An 18,651-nucleotide genomic window follows, 5' to 3' on the forward strand; every position below is an offset into this window, starting at 1 on the left:
AAAAGAAAAATCACTTAAAAGCCACCTGTAGTTCTTCCCACTTCCCTCCAGAGGTAGAGGTCTCATAGCCTGAGATCTTTCTTTTTAGATTGCTGGAGACAGAAATACAGTACTTTAACACTGTTAAAAGTAGTTTCTTCAGATCCTTCCTCAAAAAGGTCCTGGCATTGTACTTAATCCATCTTTCCATTTGCAAGATTTAGTTAAGGTGGCTTTGTTTGAAGCTATTCAGAAATGGAAAATTGTTATCGTATAACTAAAAAGTAGTTTTTCTGTTAATTATTTTGGGGAAAAGTTCAGAAATCCTTCTCAAAGACTAGTGTGCCAAACAATCTCTTCCTAAAATTGTTATTTATTGTTATAGTTTATTGGCCATGTGATCCAGGTCACAAAATGAATTATTAAAAAGATATATTAATAAATTAGGTTTACAAGACATAATAGTCAATGACTACAGTAATTTAGTGTTTGATAAACTTGAAGACCTCAGCTTCTGGGATAAGAACTCACTCTATTTGACAAAAATTTCTAGGAGAATTGGGAATTAGTATGGCAGAAATTAGGCATTGATCCTATCACCTTGTATCAACATCTTATATCAAGATAAGGTTTAAATGGGTTCATGATTTAGACATAAAGAGTGATACTATAAACCAATTAGAAGAACAAAGTATGGTCTACCTCCCATATTTGTGGAGAAGGAAGGAATTTGTGGCCAAAGAAGAACTAGAGTACATTATGGAATGCAAAATGGATAATTTTAATTATATTAAGCTAAAAAATTTTTGTACAAACAAAAACAATGCAGACAAGATTAGAAGGGAAACTAGGGGAAAATTTTTATATACAAGGGTTCTGATAAAAGCCTCATTTTAAAAATATATAGAGAATTGATTCAAATTTATAAGAAGGTTGAAGGATATGAACAGAATTTTCTGATGAGGAGATTAAAGGCATCTCTAGTCATAAAAAAAAAATTGATCAGAGAAATGCAAATTAAGAAAATTCTGAAACACCACCATACACTTCTCAGATTGGCTAAGATGACAGGAAAAGATAATGATGAATATTGGAGGGGATGTGGGAAAACTGGGACACTAATACGTTGTTGGTGGAGTTGTGAATTGATCCAACTATTCTGGAGAACAATATAAATTATGCTCAAAGGGCTATCAAACTATGCATACCCTTTGATCCCAACAGTGTTTCTCCTGGGCATGTATCCCAAAAAGATCTTAAAGGAGGGAAAGGGACCCACATGTGCAAAAATATTTGTGGCAGCCCTTGAACTTGAAGGCTAGAACTTGAAACTGAGGGGGGATGCCCATCAGTTGGAGAATGGCTGAATAAGTTATGGTATGTGAATGTTATAGAATATTATTGTTCTGTAAGAAATGACCAGCAGGATGATTTCAGAGAGACATGAGCTGATGCTAAGCAGTAAAACATTGTACACAGCAACAACAAGATTATGCGATGATGAATTCTGGTGGACATGGCTCTTTTCAACAGCAAGGTGATTCAGGAGAGTTCCAATGGTCTTATGATAAAGAAAGTCATCTGCATCCAGAGAGAAGACAATGAAGACTGAATGTGAATCACAACATAATATTTTCACCTTTTTTGTTGTTTGCTTGCAGTTTTTCTTTTTCATTTTTTTCCTTTTTGATCTGATTTTTCTTGTGAAGCCTGATAATTGTGGAAACGTGTATAGAATAATTTCACATGCACAAACATTGCACATATATTGGATTACTTGTCACCTAGGGGAAAGGATGGAAAGATAGGGAGGGAGAAAATTTGGAAGGGTGAATGTTGAAAATAATGCATATGTTTTGAAAATAAAAAGCTTTAATTAAAAAAAATGTTAACGTTAAAACAAAGTGAAAAGATTGTTTCTGAAATGATAAAGAATTGATAAGTTGTTCAGATTGTAGAAAGTATGGTTAGCTATGCAATATAATAAAATCACTCTTCAGAACATTTCTTTAGATGCTAAAACTATTCAAAAACTTACCTGTCAAAATCCTTTCTGATTTCAAGATTCTGACATTCTTTTACATTGTTTATTCTAAATCTCAAAAATCTCTCTCCTATCTTTGAGTCTTAATAACATTTCTTGACATGTTTAAATGAGGGAGAGATATTAGTATCTTTTAATTTTTAAATAGCAACTAAAAAAAACCAATCATCAAGTAAATTTATTAAGTACCTAGTATGTGTAAGGCACTGTGTCTAAGTACTAGCAATACAAAGACAAAGATGAAACAGGCCCTTTCCCTCAGGAACTTTCTTTTGGAAGGAGATAAAAAATGTTCATATGCCAGTATATACAAAATAAATGCAAACTAATTTTTAATGAGGGAGAACATTAGCAGCTGATGCGTTTAGGAAAGGCTGCATGAAGATAATACTCAAGCTGTGTCTTGAAGAAAACAAGAGATTCTAGGAGATAGAAATGATGGAGTACAGTCCAAATATGGGAAACTGCCAGTACAAAGGCACAAAAATGGGAGTGTGTGTGTGTGTGTGTGTGTGTGTGTGTAAAATAGCAAAAAAGGACATTTTCACTGAGTCAGAATGTGGACAAGAGAGTAATGTATAGCAAGGTGGGAAACTTAGATTAGTACCAGAAAGGGCTTTACAGATATGTTTATATTTGATCCTAGACTAGTAGGAGCCAGTGTATAGGAAATAATATGGTGGTTGTTTTGATAGGAAAAAAATTTGAGGTAAGAAGACTACTTTGAAAGATATTGCAGTAAATTCATATGAGAGGTGATGAGGACCTGAACTCGGTTGATGTAACATATGTGATATCAATAGGACATCAATAGAAGATTGAGGAAGAACTAATAATAATGCTAATTCACATTTGTTATCACTGTTTCGCAGATAGAGGAAATAGAGGTTCACAAAAGTTAAGCCAAAGAAGATATTTAATAGTAGAATTGAATAAATATTTGTTAGAAGCTTACTTACGTGAAAAGCATAGTGCTAAGCTGTAGAAATATAAAGGCAGAGGTGAAACAGCCCCTGCTTTTGAGAATATTATAGTTTATTAGGGGAATACAAGTAGAACTATAACTATGACTTGAGGAAAAAGAGTATTAAGAGGCAGAGAGAGCAGGAAGGCATTGTGAAGGAGGTAGCATTTGAGCTATATGTTGAGGGAAGTTGGGGATTCTAAGAGATAGAGGCAGGGTTGGGGTGCATTCTAGACATAGAGTCTCAACTGGCCTAATACGGGGAGGTGGAAGGTGGAAGGTGGAACTCATCAAGTTAGGGAACTCATCAGGTGGTAGGCCAGTTTGATAGGAATGTCAAGTTTCTGAATAGCATCTAGAAAGGTAGTTTGGAGGTAGATTATAGAAGGTTTACATACCAATCTGAGGAGTTTTATTTTATTTTAGATGCTTGAGATTTTTTAGCAGGGAGTGACAAGGTCTGACTTGTGCCTTGAAGAATATTATTTTGACAACTCTCTGGAGAATGGATTAGAAAGAGCAGAGTTTGGACACAGGAATTTAGAGCTTGAAGAGGGACCTTAGGAGTCACGTAGTTTATCTTTCTCATTCTACAGATGAGAAAACTGGGATCCAGAGATATGAAGATTTGTATCAGGTCACATAAAACAAGTGACATTTGCAGAGTTGCTAATTCCTGTGATCACAAATCCAGTGTTCTTTCCACTTTACTATCTCATTGCAGTGGTCCAGATATGGTGAATCCTTGAATCATGTTTTAAGTTGTAAGTGTAGAAAAGAGGATATATAAGAAATATGCTATGGAGATAGATTTAATAAGACTTGGCTAATAATTGGTTATGGGGAAAGAGAGGAATGATAGAAAGGGAAAGATCAATAATGACTCCAAAATTTGTGTACCCGGGTGACTAGCATACTGGTACACCTGACAAATTGGGAACTTTGGAGGAGGATTTAGGGAAATGATAATAAATTACATTTTGAACATGTTAAGACATGCCAGTGGAGCTTCTAAGAGGCACTATTTAGCAGGCATTTGGTAATATGGAATTCAAGTTACAGAGAGAGAGTAGGACTACATATAAAGATTGAGAATCACGTATAGAGATAATTGAATCTATGGGAACATTGAACAAGTATATGGAAATAAAAGGGCAGAAAACCTTGGGGAACACATTTGGAGGGCAGAAAAACAAATAATCATTTGGCAAAGGAAACTGAGGAGTTGTTAGAGAAGTAGAAAGAGAACCAAGTTAGAGAGGACAATGTGTCTAAAAAGAGGCAGTTTATCAATGTCATGCTAAGTCTGAGGACTGAGAAAGTAACATTGACTAATTGAGCTAGGAGTTAGCTTAGGAAAGGGAGAAAAGATGCAGGACAATAGCTTGAGAGCATAAGGATAAAGGTCATGAAGACATGTTTCTAGGCTGCAGGGAAAGAAAGTGGATGCTTTAGAGATGAAAGAAAGAGGCAAGCTCCTGGAGTAGGGGGGACACATCTCACACTGAGAATAGAAGCCAAAGGTTTGGCTTGGTAAAGGGCTACCTCCTCCTCAGAGCCTAACAAATGAAAAATCTAGAGCTTTTCAGGTATTGATTAGGGGAGAAGGAGGAGATGGGATAGATGGCCTTCTCCCCCTCGCTCCCCCCCGCCTCTCCCCAAATAATTTAGAAGGTAATATTCTCTACTGAAAAGAGAGATGGAGGAAGTGGTCTTATAAAGGGGCTAGTGTAGAGCATGATAACATCAATCACAGAAGAATGAAAGTGGAGGAGTCCAGTTAGGAGTGGATAACTAAAAGCTGAGTTATTATTTCAATTATTACAACCAGCACACACCAAGTAGCTATGTGGTGAACCATCTCTTTGATCCATTGTGGCCCACTCCATTTAATTCCTGTCTGATAAGTAGTGAGGTGGATCGATCATACAGATAGGACTAGTATTCTAATGTAGAATATGGGAAGAAAGCGCCAGAATTTTTTCTGGAGTATATTGATGGAGTATAGCTAGTTGTTCAAAAATGAAACTAAATCTTGTGGTAGAGCACAAGTAACTTGAGTCAGTGAATGTTTTTGATCTTAAAAAGTAAGAGGGAAGCAAAGAAAAGGTGTTCGTTGCTTTTCTCTTTATAATAGAGACAGCCCTACTTATCCTGGCATAATTTCTTTTAGGCTTGACATATTTTCTTTTTGTCTCTTTGCCAATAGCTCAATATTTATTGACTTGATAGATTAAGAAAATTCTTGTAAGAGGAATGAGTCATTATTATACTTCCTGTTTGAGAGGAAAAATTCTCAGATTAGTCTCCAATATGCATTTGAAATAAATTCAACATTTTGATTGTTGGTGGAACATTAGTCATTTTTTCATACAAAATTGCCCTCCCCACATTTGGATTTATCTACAACTCTTATTGGTGAAAAGCTCTCTTAATTTAAAAAAGAGGATTCAGTAGCCACCTTAGCCCAAAGTTTTTGTCACTTCTAAGGTATTTTAAGTATCTTGTTCTTTCTGTTCCTCTTAAGTAGTTGACGCATTTTACTAATCTGCCTTTATCTGACTAAGTCATTTAAGCAAAATTCTAGAAAAAGAGCTTATCGAAAGAGATAATATGTCAATGGTAGGATCACTGTGGCATTTACCACAAACATCTAGGAATGGGTTAGGTCATGACTACCATGGCTGTCTTCTTTTGCAGCTCTATGTATAAGGTGAAGGGTGGAGGCAAACAGGAAACAGCCTAGCTATTGAGCTAAGAAAGCAGAATCCAATTGCTGTAGTTTGTATTTCATCCTCATTACTAATCCTACTCCCCCAACACACACATCACCACCCCCTATACATAAACATCCTTAAAAGACTGAGGGGTTTTTATGTGTTTTCATGGAGATCCTTTTAAATGATTTGATATAATCTCCTCCCAAGTAAACTTTTCTTTCTTACCTTCTAGAAATTTTTTTCAGATTTCTAGAAATAGATGGGGCAAAATATTTGAGAGAAAGGGGAAGTTTTTCAAGGTTGTTTTGGGGATGTTCATTCTTAAGTTTTTTCTGATTTTTGAGGTGATGACAGCTATGGGGTATTTACCCATTGTATTTCCTTATTTATGTCTTAAGTAGGACAGAAAAGGAAGTTAGATGATTATATGGTTATTTGGGTGCAGCACCTAAAGCCAGACATGTAGTCAGAATGTTTCCTGATTGGTTGAGAATAGTGGTATAATTATTCAGGTGGGAAAATCCCCACCTCATCTTGGTGATACCTAGAAGAGGCCATTGTCATCTGGGGACTTAAGGGAAGCTGGATGCTGCAATTTAGGATTCCAGATCAGAATAAAGATGTGGGCCAATGGCCAGAGGAACTTTAGGTAAGGATTTAGGGTAGAGGTGATTTACCCAATCTGAGACTGATAGCTTTCTTTATGCCTAATTTTTACCATGTTTCCCTGATGTATTGTTTGTGAATTTGTATAGACTTTTCTTCCTCCTATAAATAATCTTTATAAAAGGGTTTCTTGTGGTTTGGAGTAGAAGGGAAAGAGAAAAGTTTACAGAGGTAAAAGAGAGAAAGAAAAGAAGTTGCAGCAGCTTTTTGAACCCAAGGTTCTGCATCCTGGAAGTTCCATGAAGTTTAAATACCTCTAGTGGGATTTCCATCAATCAAGGAATTTGAGAAAAAATAGAGGTTTCCCTATCTCTAGTTTAAGCTCCACTTAGAAGTTAGTTTAGATCAGTGGGAATTCATGTAATGGTCTTGGTGGTTTTCTGGAGGTCTTGGGAGCAGCCTTTGTTTCAGCCAAGTAATCACCACAAGGATAGCCAAGTGTTAAAGTACAAAGTCTAAATTGTCTCCTTTGCCTGGTGCTCAGCTAACTTTCTCATGGCCTTCGAGGGGACTTGGTTTTAGTGGAGAAAATGCAGGAGGACAGGCCACCACGGTGATGTGAGATAAAGTGAATCTGTGTCCAAGGGTTTATGCTTCAGCCTCTAGCCACCACAAAGGTGGATGGTGGAATGAATCTGTCTCTACCTCCCTTGGCTGAGTTTATCTCAGCTTATATGCTCTACACTGAATATAAATCAATCATTATATCACTAGGAAATCATTATTTGTCGTAAGATTAAATCAATCATACTGAATTTAGATCACTATTAAGCACCATGCTAATCTAGGTAACCATTGTCTCATCAATTCCACTGACTTAACACCTTGTAAGAATCCTTATTTTAAGTACAGGAGTTCTGGCCTATAACAAGTTCAGACTTGGATCCCTCTCAGGGAGAAACTAGCAAATAAGATCTGATATAATTTAATAAGATTTGTTTGTAGGTGTATGTTTCACTTCCTTTTTATTCTTTACTTCCTATGCTTTCGATTAACTAGATTTATCTCAGTTGGTGGTGAATTGGAACAGTAAAGTCACTCATAGTGAACATTTTTATCTATTATCTCTTCTTTCTATATTAAACATCTTATTCAGATACCCTTGCATTTGGACCAGCCTTCTCATCCTAGCTGCTCCATTTTGATAGTCATTGCTTGGGAAAATTATATTTATGGGATCTTTATGAAAGTAGGTACACAACTTTATAAAAGATTAGATTTGATTTTGAATGTTAGTCGGAAAGTCCTTTAACCAGTATTTTTTCTTACCAAAAAAAAAAAAAAATTAATGTTGGGGCAGCTAGGTGGTGCTGAACCCTGAAATCAGGAGGACCTGAGTTCAAATGTGACCTCAGACATTAACATTAACATTTCCTAGCTGTGATCCTGGGCAAGAGACTTAACCCAATTGCCTCAGCCAAAAAAAAAAAAAAAAAAAATCGTCTTGTAATAATGATGGATAGATACAGGTTTCATTTTTAAAAGTCACTTTGTGCTATTTTAATATTATTGAGGGTATACATAATACATTCTTTTAGTCTGCAATCAATATTTCTTATTTTGTTATGCAATCTTAAGCTAATTTGTAATAACGGGTCTTCAAGAAGAATTTATGAATCCTGTTTTATGTTATTTATTAATATTTTTTCAGATAAAGTTTGCAGCCATGAAAAAATTGATGATATAGTTATCTTTTTACCAAAATAAATTGAAGTTTTATGAAGTCATTGGAAGGTGAAAGGATCCTTTCCATTTCAACAGATATTGGAGCTTCTGTAGTTCAGTAGATTGATCACAAATATTTCAGCTATTCCATCTGTTCCTAGTGTGTCCACATTTCAATTATATAATTTAACAAGATGAAGATATAAGATTTTAGAACTAAATTATACCTCAGAGTTCATCCATTGTGATCTAGAGCTTAAGTTAATGAGAATGAATTTCTTTAAAATTTTATTAACAAATTCATTTATTGAATAGCTTACCATAAAGTGATCATTGTTGGATATTCATGTTAGAACTAACATATTAATAATTACAGATTGATTTCTGGTATTGAATACTAGAAGTATTCTAGGAAGAAAAAATTAGAGATAGTAATTATTACTTTGTTACTAAATTGTAAATTAAATGTTCGTATATTTTTCTTAAAGTCTTAGTTTTTTTTTTGAATTTTGGTATTACCATTAATAAAACATTTGTTCTTTAAGACTTTAAAAATATCCTTTTAGTGTTTTTGTTATTATGTTTTTTAATTGGCCCCAACAAGACCAGTTTTCAGATAATGCAGTCTATTCACTATCAGTTCCATTAAGTTCCATTAATGATGAATTCTAGTAACATATTTCACAAAATATAGAATTTAGCCCCAGGTCAAACTGTATCAGGGTAGGTAAGTGTCACAGTAAATAGATTACCTAGATCACCCTGCTTAAAATCAATAAAACTCATCTTTGAGTTCAGATCCAACCTAGAATACATACTAGTTGTGTGATCCTGGGCAACTCCCTTAATCCTTGCCTCCATTTCACATCTGTAAAATTAGCTGAATCAAGAATGGCAAGCTATTCCAGTATTTTTGCTAAGAAAATCCCAAATGGGGTCACAAAGAGTCGAACATAACTGAAACAACTCAACAACAGAAGCTATATTTAGGAAATGAAGAAGGATGAATCAGAGATGACTACACAGTTTCAGAGTTATGTCATTGAGAAGATGGTAGTATCAGAGAGAAGGAATTTAGGAAGAGATATGTGAAAAAATATTATGCATTTATTTTTTAAGAACAAAATCAAATATATTAATAGTTAATTCTTAGCACGATGTGCCCATAAGAGCTTATTTTTTACTCCTTCCATTTCTGCTATTCCTTCCTTCCTCATCCCTGTGTATTTATACGTATAGAAATTTCTTATTGTTTTTTTTTTCTTCTTTACCAGAAAAACCTTTCTGAAATATATCATTCTTAGAAAGCTGAACACAAATCAATAGAATTAGATTCTAAATTTGATTTGTCTCTTAACTTGTTTTATTTATTTTATCATTGTTATCAGAGGTAGACCTAATATCATGGAGACCTCTTCCAGGATGGCAGAAAAATAAGCTTATTGTTCAAAAAATATAATTAAAATAATGTCAGTTTTTCTTGAAAACATTAACCTGAAAGTGTTGGCCCATATATGACGTTAGGCTGCATTAATTAGAAGTATGTTCTGTGATGAAGAGCATCAAAGTTCCATTGTACTCTTCTCTGTTTGCATATATTTAAGGCAGGACATTGGCGAACTAGAATTATTCAGAAGAGGTTAGACCATGAGGGTGAGAGGAATGGGAAACATGCCATTTGGTATCAATCCTTTGGTATCAACGAACTAGAGCTGTTTAACTTGGAGAAGAGGACAGAAAAGAAAAATGACAAATGTTGGAGATGTAGAAAAAATATGACAGTGTATTGTTGATGGAGTTGTATATTGATTTCACTGTTTTGTAGAACAATTTGGAATTCTGCCCAAAAAGGATATAAAGTCATGCATACCTTTTAATCTAGAAATATTACTATTAGATCTGTATCCCAAAGAGATTTTTTTTATAACTTTTTATTGACAGAACATATGCATGAGTAAATTTTCAACATTGACCCTTACAATCAATTCTGTTCCAACTTTTCCTTCCTTCCCTCCACCCCCTCTCTTAGATGGCAGGCACTCTCATACATGTTAAACATGTTAAAGTATATCTTAAATACAATATATTGTGTACATATTCATACAGTTCTCTTGTTGCACAAGAAAAATCAGATTTAGAAAAGTAAAAATAACCAGGGAAGAAAAACAAATGCAAGCCGTCCACATTCATTTCCCAGTGTTCTTTCGCTGGGCATAGCTAGTTCTGTTCATCACTGATCAATTGGAACTGAATTGGATCGTCTCATTGTTGAAGATAGCCACTTCCATCAGAATCGATCCTCATATAGTTTTGTTGTTGCCGTGTATAATGATCTTCTGGTTCTGCTCATTTCACTTAGCATTCATCCTGCTGGTCATTTCTTACAGAATAATAATATTCCATAACATTCATATACCATAATTTACTCAGCCATTCTCCAATTGATGGGCTATCCATTCATTTTCCAGTTTCTAACCTCTATGAAAAGGGCTGCCACAAAAATTTTTGCACATACAGGTCCTTTTCCCTTCTTTAATATCTCTTTGGGATATAACTCTCAGTAGTAACACTGCTGGATCAAAAGGTATACAGTTTGCATACAGTTTGACAACTTTTTGAGCATAGTTCCAAATTGTTCTGCAGAATGGGCAGATCTGTTCACAACTCCACCAACAATGCATTAGTGTCTCAGTTTTCCCCCATCCCCTTCAACATTCATCATTATCTTTTCCTGTCATCTTAGCCAATCTGACAGGTGTGTAGTGGTATCTCAGAGTTGTCTTAATTTGCATTTCTCTGATCAATAATGATTTAGAACACCTTTTCCTATTAGTAGAAATAATTTCAATTTCATCATCTGAAAATTGTTCATATCCTTTGACCATTTATTGATTGGAGAATGGCTTGATTTCTTATAAATTTGAGTCAATTCTCTATATATTTTGGAAATAAGGCCTTTATCAGAACCTTTAACTGTAAAAATGTTATTGCTTCCCTTCTAATCTTGTTTGCATTAGTTTTGTTTGTACAAAAGCTTTTTAATTTGATATAATCAAAATTTTCTGTTTTTCGATCAATAATCTCTAGTCACAAATTCCTTTCTCCTCCATAAGTCTGAAAAGTAAACGATCCTATATTCTTCTAATTTATTTATAATCTCATTCTTTTTGCCTAGATCATGAACCCATTTTGATCTTATATTGGTATACGGTGTTAAGTGTGGGTTCATGCCTACTTTCTGCCATACTGATTTCCAATTTTCCCAGCAGTTTTTATCAAATAGTGAATTCTTATTCCTAAAGTTGGGATCTTTGGGTTTGTCAAATACTAGATTGCTATAGTTATTGACTATTTTGGTCTGTGAACCTAACTTATTCCAGTGATCAACTAGTCTATTTCTTAGTCAATACCAAATGGTTTTGGTGACTGCAGCTTTATAATATAGTTTTAGATCAGGTACAGCTAGACCACCTTCATTTGATCCAAAGAGATTTAAAAAAGGATCTATGAGGACAAAAATAATTATAGCAGCTCTTTTCTGGGGACAAAGAATTGGAAATCAAGGAGATATCCACCAATTGAGGAATGACTGAACAAATTGTGTTATGTGACAATAATAATATACTATTGTGTTATAAGAAAAACCTGGAAATCCTTCCATGAGCTTATGCAAAGTGAAATGTGTACTGTGTACAAAGTAGTAGTAATATTGTAAAATGATCAGCTGTGAGTGAAATAACTTTTCTCAGCAATACAACAATCCAAGACAATTCTGAAAGACTTAAAATGGAAAAATGCTATCCATCCCCAGAGAAAGAACAGATGATGGTTGAAAAGATTGAAGCATATTTTAAAAACTTTTTTTTTTGAGGATTTTTTAATCTGTTTTCTTTCACAACACGATTATTATGGAAATGTTTTTACGTGACTACACAAATAGAATCTTTTATCAAATTGCTAGCTTTCTCAGTGAGGAGGTAGATGGGGAATGACAAAGGAAAAGAGTTTTAAAAATGAGTGTTAAAAAAAATTGTCTTTATATTAAATGAAGAAAAATAAAATTAAATAAATGGAATAGAAAAAAATGAATTGTTAGGGAAAAAAAGGAGTTGATACAATATAGAGATAGATAAATAAATATAGATGATGTTAGAGGAGATAAAATAGGAGTCAAATGATGAAGAAATGAAGACAAAAGTTGCCCATCACATAAAAAAAACAGATTGGATGAAGAAACCACTGAAATTTAAGTTAGAGTTAGTTTTTTAAAGTTAAATTTAACAGGGTGCCAAAATGTTTGTGGTGCCAAAATGTGGCAGCCCTTTTTGTGGTGGCTAGAAACTGGAAAATGAATAGATGCCCATCAATTGGAGAATGGCTGGGTAAATTGTGGTATATGAATGTTATGGAATATTATTGTTCTGTAAGAAATGACCAGCAGGATGAATGCACAGAGGCTTGGAGAGACTTACATGAACTGATGCTAAGTGAAATGAGCAGAACCAGGAGATCATTATACACTTCAACAACGATATTGTGAGGATGTATTCTGATGGAAGTGGATTTCTTTGACAAAGACTCAATTTCAATTGATAAATAATAGACAGAAGCAGCTACACCCAAAGAAAGAAACGAATGTGAACTATTTGCATTTTTGTTTTTCTTTCCGAGTTGTTTTTACCTTCTGAATCCAATTCTCCCTGTGCAACAAGAGAACTGCTCGGTTCTGCACACATATATTGTATCTAGGATATACTGCAACATATTTAACATATATAGGACTGCTTGCCATCTAGGGGAGGGGGTAGAGGGAGGGAGGGGAAAAATCGGAACAGAAGCGAGTGCAAGGGATGATGTTGTAAAAAAAAATTACCCTGGCATGGATTCTGTCAATATGAAGTGATTATAAAATAAAATAAAATTAAATTAAATTTTAAAAAATACCCCTTATATTACTCAGAAGAAACGCTGTGTTGCTGCCTTAAAGAGGAAAAAATAGCAACTTCAACTGTTTCCTAAATAAATAATTAAAATAGTATAACAATATTTTCTTTCTTTTAATGTCCAATAATAAGTAGATAGTCATAAGGATATAAATTTTGATCCTGGCATCAGAGTCTCCTTTGTATTGTTTGTTGGACTTGTAATTTTTACTTTGTGAGAGAAACAGAACAATACTATAATAGACCTAATCTATAAAATTTTAATGTGCTCACCTTCTGTTATTCAAAAACTATTTAGGGACAGCTAAGTGGCGTAGTGTATAGAGCACCATCCCTGAAGTCAGAAGGACTTGAGTTCAAATAAGACCTCAGACACTTAACACTTCCTAGCTGTGTGACCCTGGGCAAGTTACTTAATCCCAGTTGCCTCAGCAAAAAAAAAAAAAAGAAGAAGAAGAAGAAGAAGAAAGAAACTATTTAGGTATAATGATACAAATATAATCTTCTGGTTATTGTTGGATATTAGCAGGTTACTATACAATTGTGAGGAGCTATTTTGCAGTATTTGAAATAGACTGATAAAAAAGATTGACTTTCTAAAAGGGCGTATCTTCATATTTATCTTTATATTTTCCAAAGTTTTATATACTATATTTCATATTGCATGTGTTTAAATGAAGTTTTTAATCATCTAGTTGTTAATTTGTTTTGATACAAAATTATAACCATGCTATTCCAAAATCAATTCATGTCTAAATTATGACCATTCATTAGAGTATTTGGAATGAGAATTCTCTAAATTTGAATTATTCAGAAATGATGAGAATTGGTTTATTTTTCCAACACATTTCTATATGTTAATTCGACAGAAAATGCCTCTTTTAATCTAAGCGGGATCATTAGGTAGCAGAAAAGGAAACCCATACACAAAACTTTTGTATCCAAAAAAATTTAATAAAGGATATTCTTTATAGTTGACTGGATTTAGGAATGGGATGCTTCATATCTCCACATCTGTGTCCAGATTGGGGTGATCAATATGGTAGTTCCCAAGATAGGCATGGTGTCAGCTTCAGAAACAGCTTCCCAACTTTCTCTTTTTGTATAGGAAAGTTTCATCTCTGAACTATCTTAAAGATGGTTTTTCCTTTTTAAAGATTCTGGTGACTGGTGAGGAACAAAGTGTTATCTGCTACCCCTGTTTCTAAATCTCCACTTTGGGATCTTTGGGTAGAGAAACTGGTTGAGAGAAATGCAAGTATGGGACCGGAATGATTTACCCAACATTATCTAACAAAAGTGATATGGAGGATCCTATCTATAATGATAGCTGCTGTGAGTCCATCTGAGTCCAGCTGGTCTCTTATATATGATACTATTATTGATAGCATTGCATAGTGAATAGAGACCTGGATTCAAATTCTGATTTGGACATAGACTATATGTTTCAGAAAAGGGTCTGGACAGCATTTGTAGGAATTTCCTCATCCATATACCAAAGAAGTCACAGATTTAGTCACTTTCCCCTGTTTTTGGGAAAACAAGAGCCTCTACTGGTTTTAAGAATGAAAGCAAAAAAACAAAGGATAACAAACACTTATAGGATTCATGCCAATTATCTGTCAAGTACTGGGAAAATGGCCTTGGAGTTTCCTCAAGTTAAGAATTAAAGGCTTTATAAAATTCCTTATGGTTCCCACTACCCTTCCCCTTTGGAATTCTATATTTGAACTATAAACTCATAGTAGATGGCAAAGATCTAGCAAAGGCGGGGAGCCTTATTTATTCTTATGATTGTATAAATATGACTGCATGCATTTATTCTGTAGCAGATTTGTTTTCACTTCTTGTAAGAAGGATAGCATTCACAGTTACAAAATTCAAGTAGCAAAACAAATACAAGAAAAGGTATAAGATTACAGGAATCAAACTTTAGAAATACCTACTTGTACTGTTTTTGTTGTTGTACTTTAGAATGAATAACAAAATTATAGAATTTTAGACCTGGAAGAGAGCATAAAGATTATGTAGCCACTTTCCTTTTTTGGTGAGAAATCTAAGGGAATCTATAAGAAGTGACTTATTTATACAAATTTTAGCAGAGCTGGGGCTAAAATCCATGTCTTTGGACTTACCAGCTTGATACCTGTTCCATATTTCTTCCTATTATAGAAACCATAATGATATAAATGAGAGCTGGAGAAACTGCTAGTGCTTTTACTTATATTATTCATGTAACATTTTAAGTATTTTTAATGCCTTGTCAAATTTTATGTTTTAATTTAAACATGGAATTTTTTTTTAAAATTTTATTTTATAATAATTTTATATTGACAGAATCCATGCCAGGGTAATTTTTTTTACAACATTATCCCTTGCACTCGCTTCTGTTCCGATTTTTCCCCTCCCTCCCTCCACCTCCTCCCCTAGATGGCAAGCAGTCCTATATATGTTAGATATGTTGCAGTATATCCTAGATACAATATATGTTTGCAGAACCGAGCAGTTCTCTTGTTGCACAGGGAGAATTGGATTCAGAAGGTAAAAACAATTCGGAAAGAAAAACAAAAATGCAAATAGTTCACATTCTAAACATGGAATTAAAAAAAAAGTTATTGTTTAGTGTGCCATGGGACCAAATGTTTCTTCCACACAATTCTTTTTTCATAATGAAAGTAGAAAAAGTCTTTACTTAGACATAGAAATTTACTTTAAGGGAAATTTTGATGAAATGTATCTGTTTTGCCAAGTAAGGAATTTCTCTTGTAACAATCAAACTATATAGCTTACTAGGTTGTACATTCTTCAAGTGAAAGAAACTTGTCTTATTTTTCTCCAGGACCTTGTCCTGTGTTATATATAGTATGAGCTTATATGAAATTTATTTTGTTTTCCAAACCTATTAGAACATTTAAAATATAGCTAAATTAACTAACATGTTTGATTTTCCTTCCTTTCCTTTCTCTATTTTTTGATTGAAATGAAAAATTCCAAAGTTACATGGCAGAAGAGCAGATAATAAATCAGAAAATAAAGCAGATACAAAGAACTTTGATAATACACAAAAAGGATAATTAGGTGCTACATAATTGATATCTACTACAAAGACAGTGAAGCTTTTGGATTCATAATAGATTTTATGTATATTTAACCTGAAGCTGAAGATAGATGTGTGTGTGTGTGTGTGTGTGTGTGTGTGTGTGTGTGTGTGTGTGTGTGTATATGTATATACATATATATATGTGTGTGTGTGTGTGTATATATATATATATATATATATATATATATATATATATATATATATATATATGTTTAAGAAATATTACTCTCAAGCCTCTAAAAACGTTATTTAGATTTAAGGAGAGACTGTTTAATAATACTTACTTTTTCCCACAGCTAAACAGGAAAAAGAATCACATCTGATTTATAAACGTGTGGTTAAAGTTGAGTGGCATTCTACTCTACAAATCATGGCACTCCCCTTCCGAAAGGACTTGGAGAAGTACAAGGATCTTGATGAAGATGAACTCCTTGGTAAACTTTCAGAGACTGAATTAAAACAGTTGGAAACTGTTCTTGATGACCTTGACCCTGAGGTGGGTAATACTAAGAGAGAAGATAAAAAGTTGCTTGTCTTCATCCAGATATATTTTTAGTCCTGTCTTCCTTTCTAGCTTTATGCTCTTCTAAATAGAAATCCTTGTATTTTCACTGTCTCCTACTACATGCTTTATTCCTGCCTTTATTGACATTGGTACTTATATCCAAAATGATCTCCCCAAATTCCTCTTTAGAGCCTCTTGAAATGCCATGTCTTCTATGAAGTGTTTGTTGTCTAAACAAGAAGGTTGGGTGTACGTGGAACGTAATGAGATGAAAATGTACAAAAGCTATTTTTTTGTTCAATTCTTAAAAGTTATTTTGCATCCAGAATTATTGCCTCCAAAAGAAACTTTAACAGGTTCTTCTTGGCCCTACACTAAGATATTTATTGTCTGAATAATGCTGGACAGAATGATTAATTTTTTTTTTAATGGGCCTTAAGAAGCCCTAGAATTCCAAGTGAACTACACCCTCAACAACGTCCAAAATTCAGTGTAGAGCAGACCGAAATCTATAATTTGACTTCAAGCTGATTGAGTCTCCATAGGTTTCTATGGGTTAAAAATGAACTGTGGCTAAAGTAAAAACCCCTGTGTCAACCTTGATGTAGAGTTATACTCTTTAGGACTTCCTTAAAGTTGAATGATGTACTTGGGGAAATGGCTATTGGCTAAGTCACATCCTTTTCCATTCTAATTTGCTTTACTTTGCTGAATATTACCAAATGGATAACTCTGAATGCTGGAATATTAATTTTAAGTCTTATTTAGGATAAATTTTGGCTTTTGCTTAATAAAGCATTCATTGGCATTAAAAGTAATCTACTATCAACACTACATATGTAATTCTTTTGGGTATTTTTTTGTTTTGTTTTTGTTTTTTTTACAAGATTGACTCTTTGTTTTTCAGTACTCATGTAATCTCTTTCTATAATAAATAAAATTCTTACCAAATGAATGCTGTAACGAAAATTCATAATAACAGGAATATATTCTAGTTTGGAAGATTACCCTGTAGTAATAATGTTGTATTCATTTTGTTGCCCTGATGTTTTATTTTTGGAATCATCCAGGTATCTGTCATCTCAGTGTAGGATAGTGGAAAGAGTACTGCATCAGAGGACCTAGGTTTATTCTCCGATTCTGTCATTACCTGTGTGATTTGGCAAATTTTGTTAACCTCTCTAGACTTCAGTTCTTTATCTATCAAATCACTTCCCACTTTATTTCAATAAGCCTGTTTATATTTGTCACACATTGCAGTAGAACAAATGTAAGCCTTATTTGCTAATAAGATTTTCTACTTTTACTTCCCAGATAAAAAGACTATACTTCTAACTTCTGTACATAGCATATTTTCAGACTTCCCTACCCTACTCTCAGATGTTACTTGTTGAATCTTTGAAAAGCATGATTTGTTACATGACATTTAGCTATTTTATAAGTTAGGGCGGATTCCCCTTTGCTCTCTCTCTGTCCCCATCTCCTTCACTTCAGTGGGAGTTGGATTCTAAAATTATTAACTGGCATTGTCATGTGAAAGTTAAACAAGAAAAGCAATGTCAGATTCTTGTGACATGTTTGTTTTGTTCCTAGGAAGAGACATTTTGAAGCTGTGTTCCTAACTAGAATAATAGCATACCCATTTATGTTGGCCAGAAAAACATATTAAAGTTCTCAACAACTCTACTTGCCCTGTGTGACAGGAATCCAGGAGGTAGGGAGAAAATGGAAGGCGGCGGCGGGTAGGGTGAGAAACCTTGTTCAAGACAACTCTTTGTAACATGGGAGTTTCTCTTCTTTCCTACCATCTTCAGTGTACTAATTTAATGTACATTTCAGAATAGTTATACCACAAAGTACAGACTGTTTGGGCATCAACTTATGAGTCATAACTAACAATAACAAAAGAAAAATTGGATTCCCAGGAATTCCATCTTAATGAGAGTTAACCTGCTTATTAATTTTTGTTTATGATTAGATTGGTTAATTAGAGCATATAGCTCAGGATTCATATCCTATGAAAACCAGTTAGCTTTGATTTCAAATTCCTTTCATGATTCAACTC

At 33.9% G+C, this 18,651-nt stretch overlaps 1 protein-coding gene across 1 annotated transcript in view; it reads left to right on the forward strand.

Annotated features, from left to right (window-relative positions):
- TMOD3 (tropomodulin 3) overlaps window positions 1-18,651 on the forward strand; it is an 82,027-nt gene that overhangs the window by 12,242 nt on the left and 51,134 nt on the right. The window contains exon 2 of the mRNA XM_051980662.1: window positions 16,378-16,577. Within this exon, the coding sequence (XP_051836622.1) occupies window positions 16,452-16,577 (126 nt within the window). The 5' untranslated portion in view covers window positions 16,378-16,451. The remainder of the gene's footprint in view (window positions 1-16,377; window positions 16,578-18,651) is intronic.

The sequence above is a fragment of the Antechinus flavipes genome, chromosome 2 (genome assembly GCF_016432865.1).
Source record: "Antechinus flavipes isolate AdamAnt ecotype Samford, QLD, Australia chromosome 2, AdamAnt_v2, whole genome shotgun sequence".
Classification (NCBI taxonomy): Eukaryota; Metazoa; Chordata; class Mammalia; order Dasyuromorphia; family Dasyuridae; genus Antechinus; species Antechinus flavipes.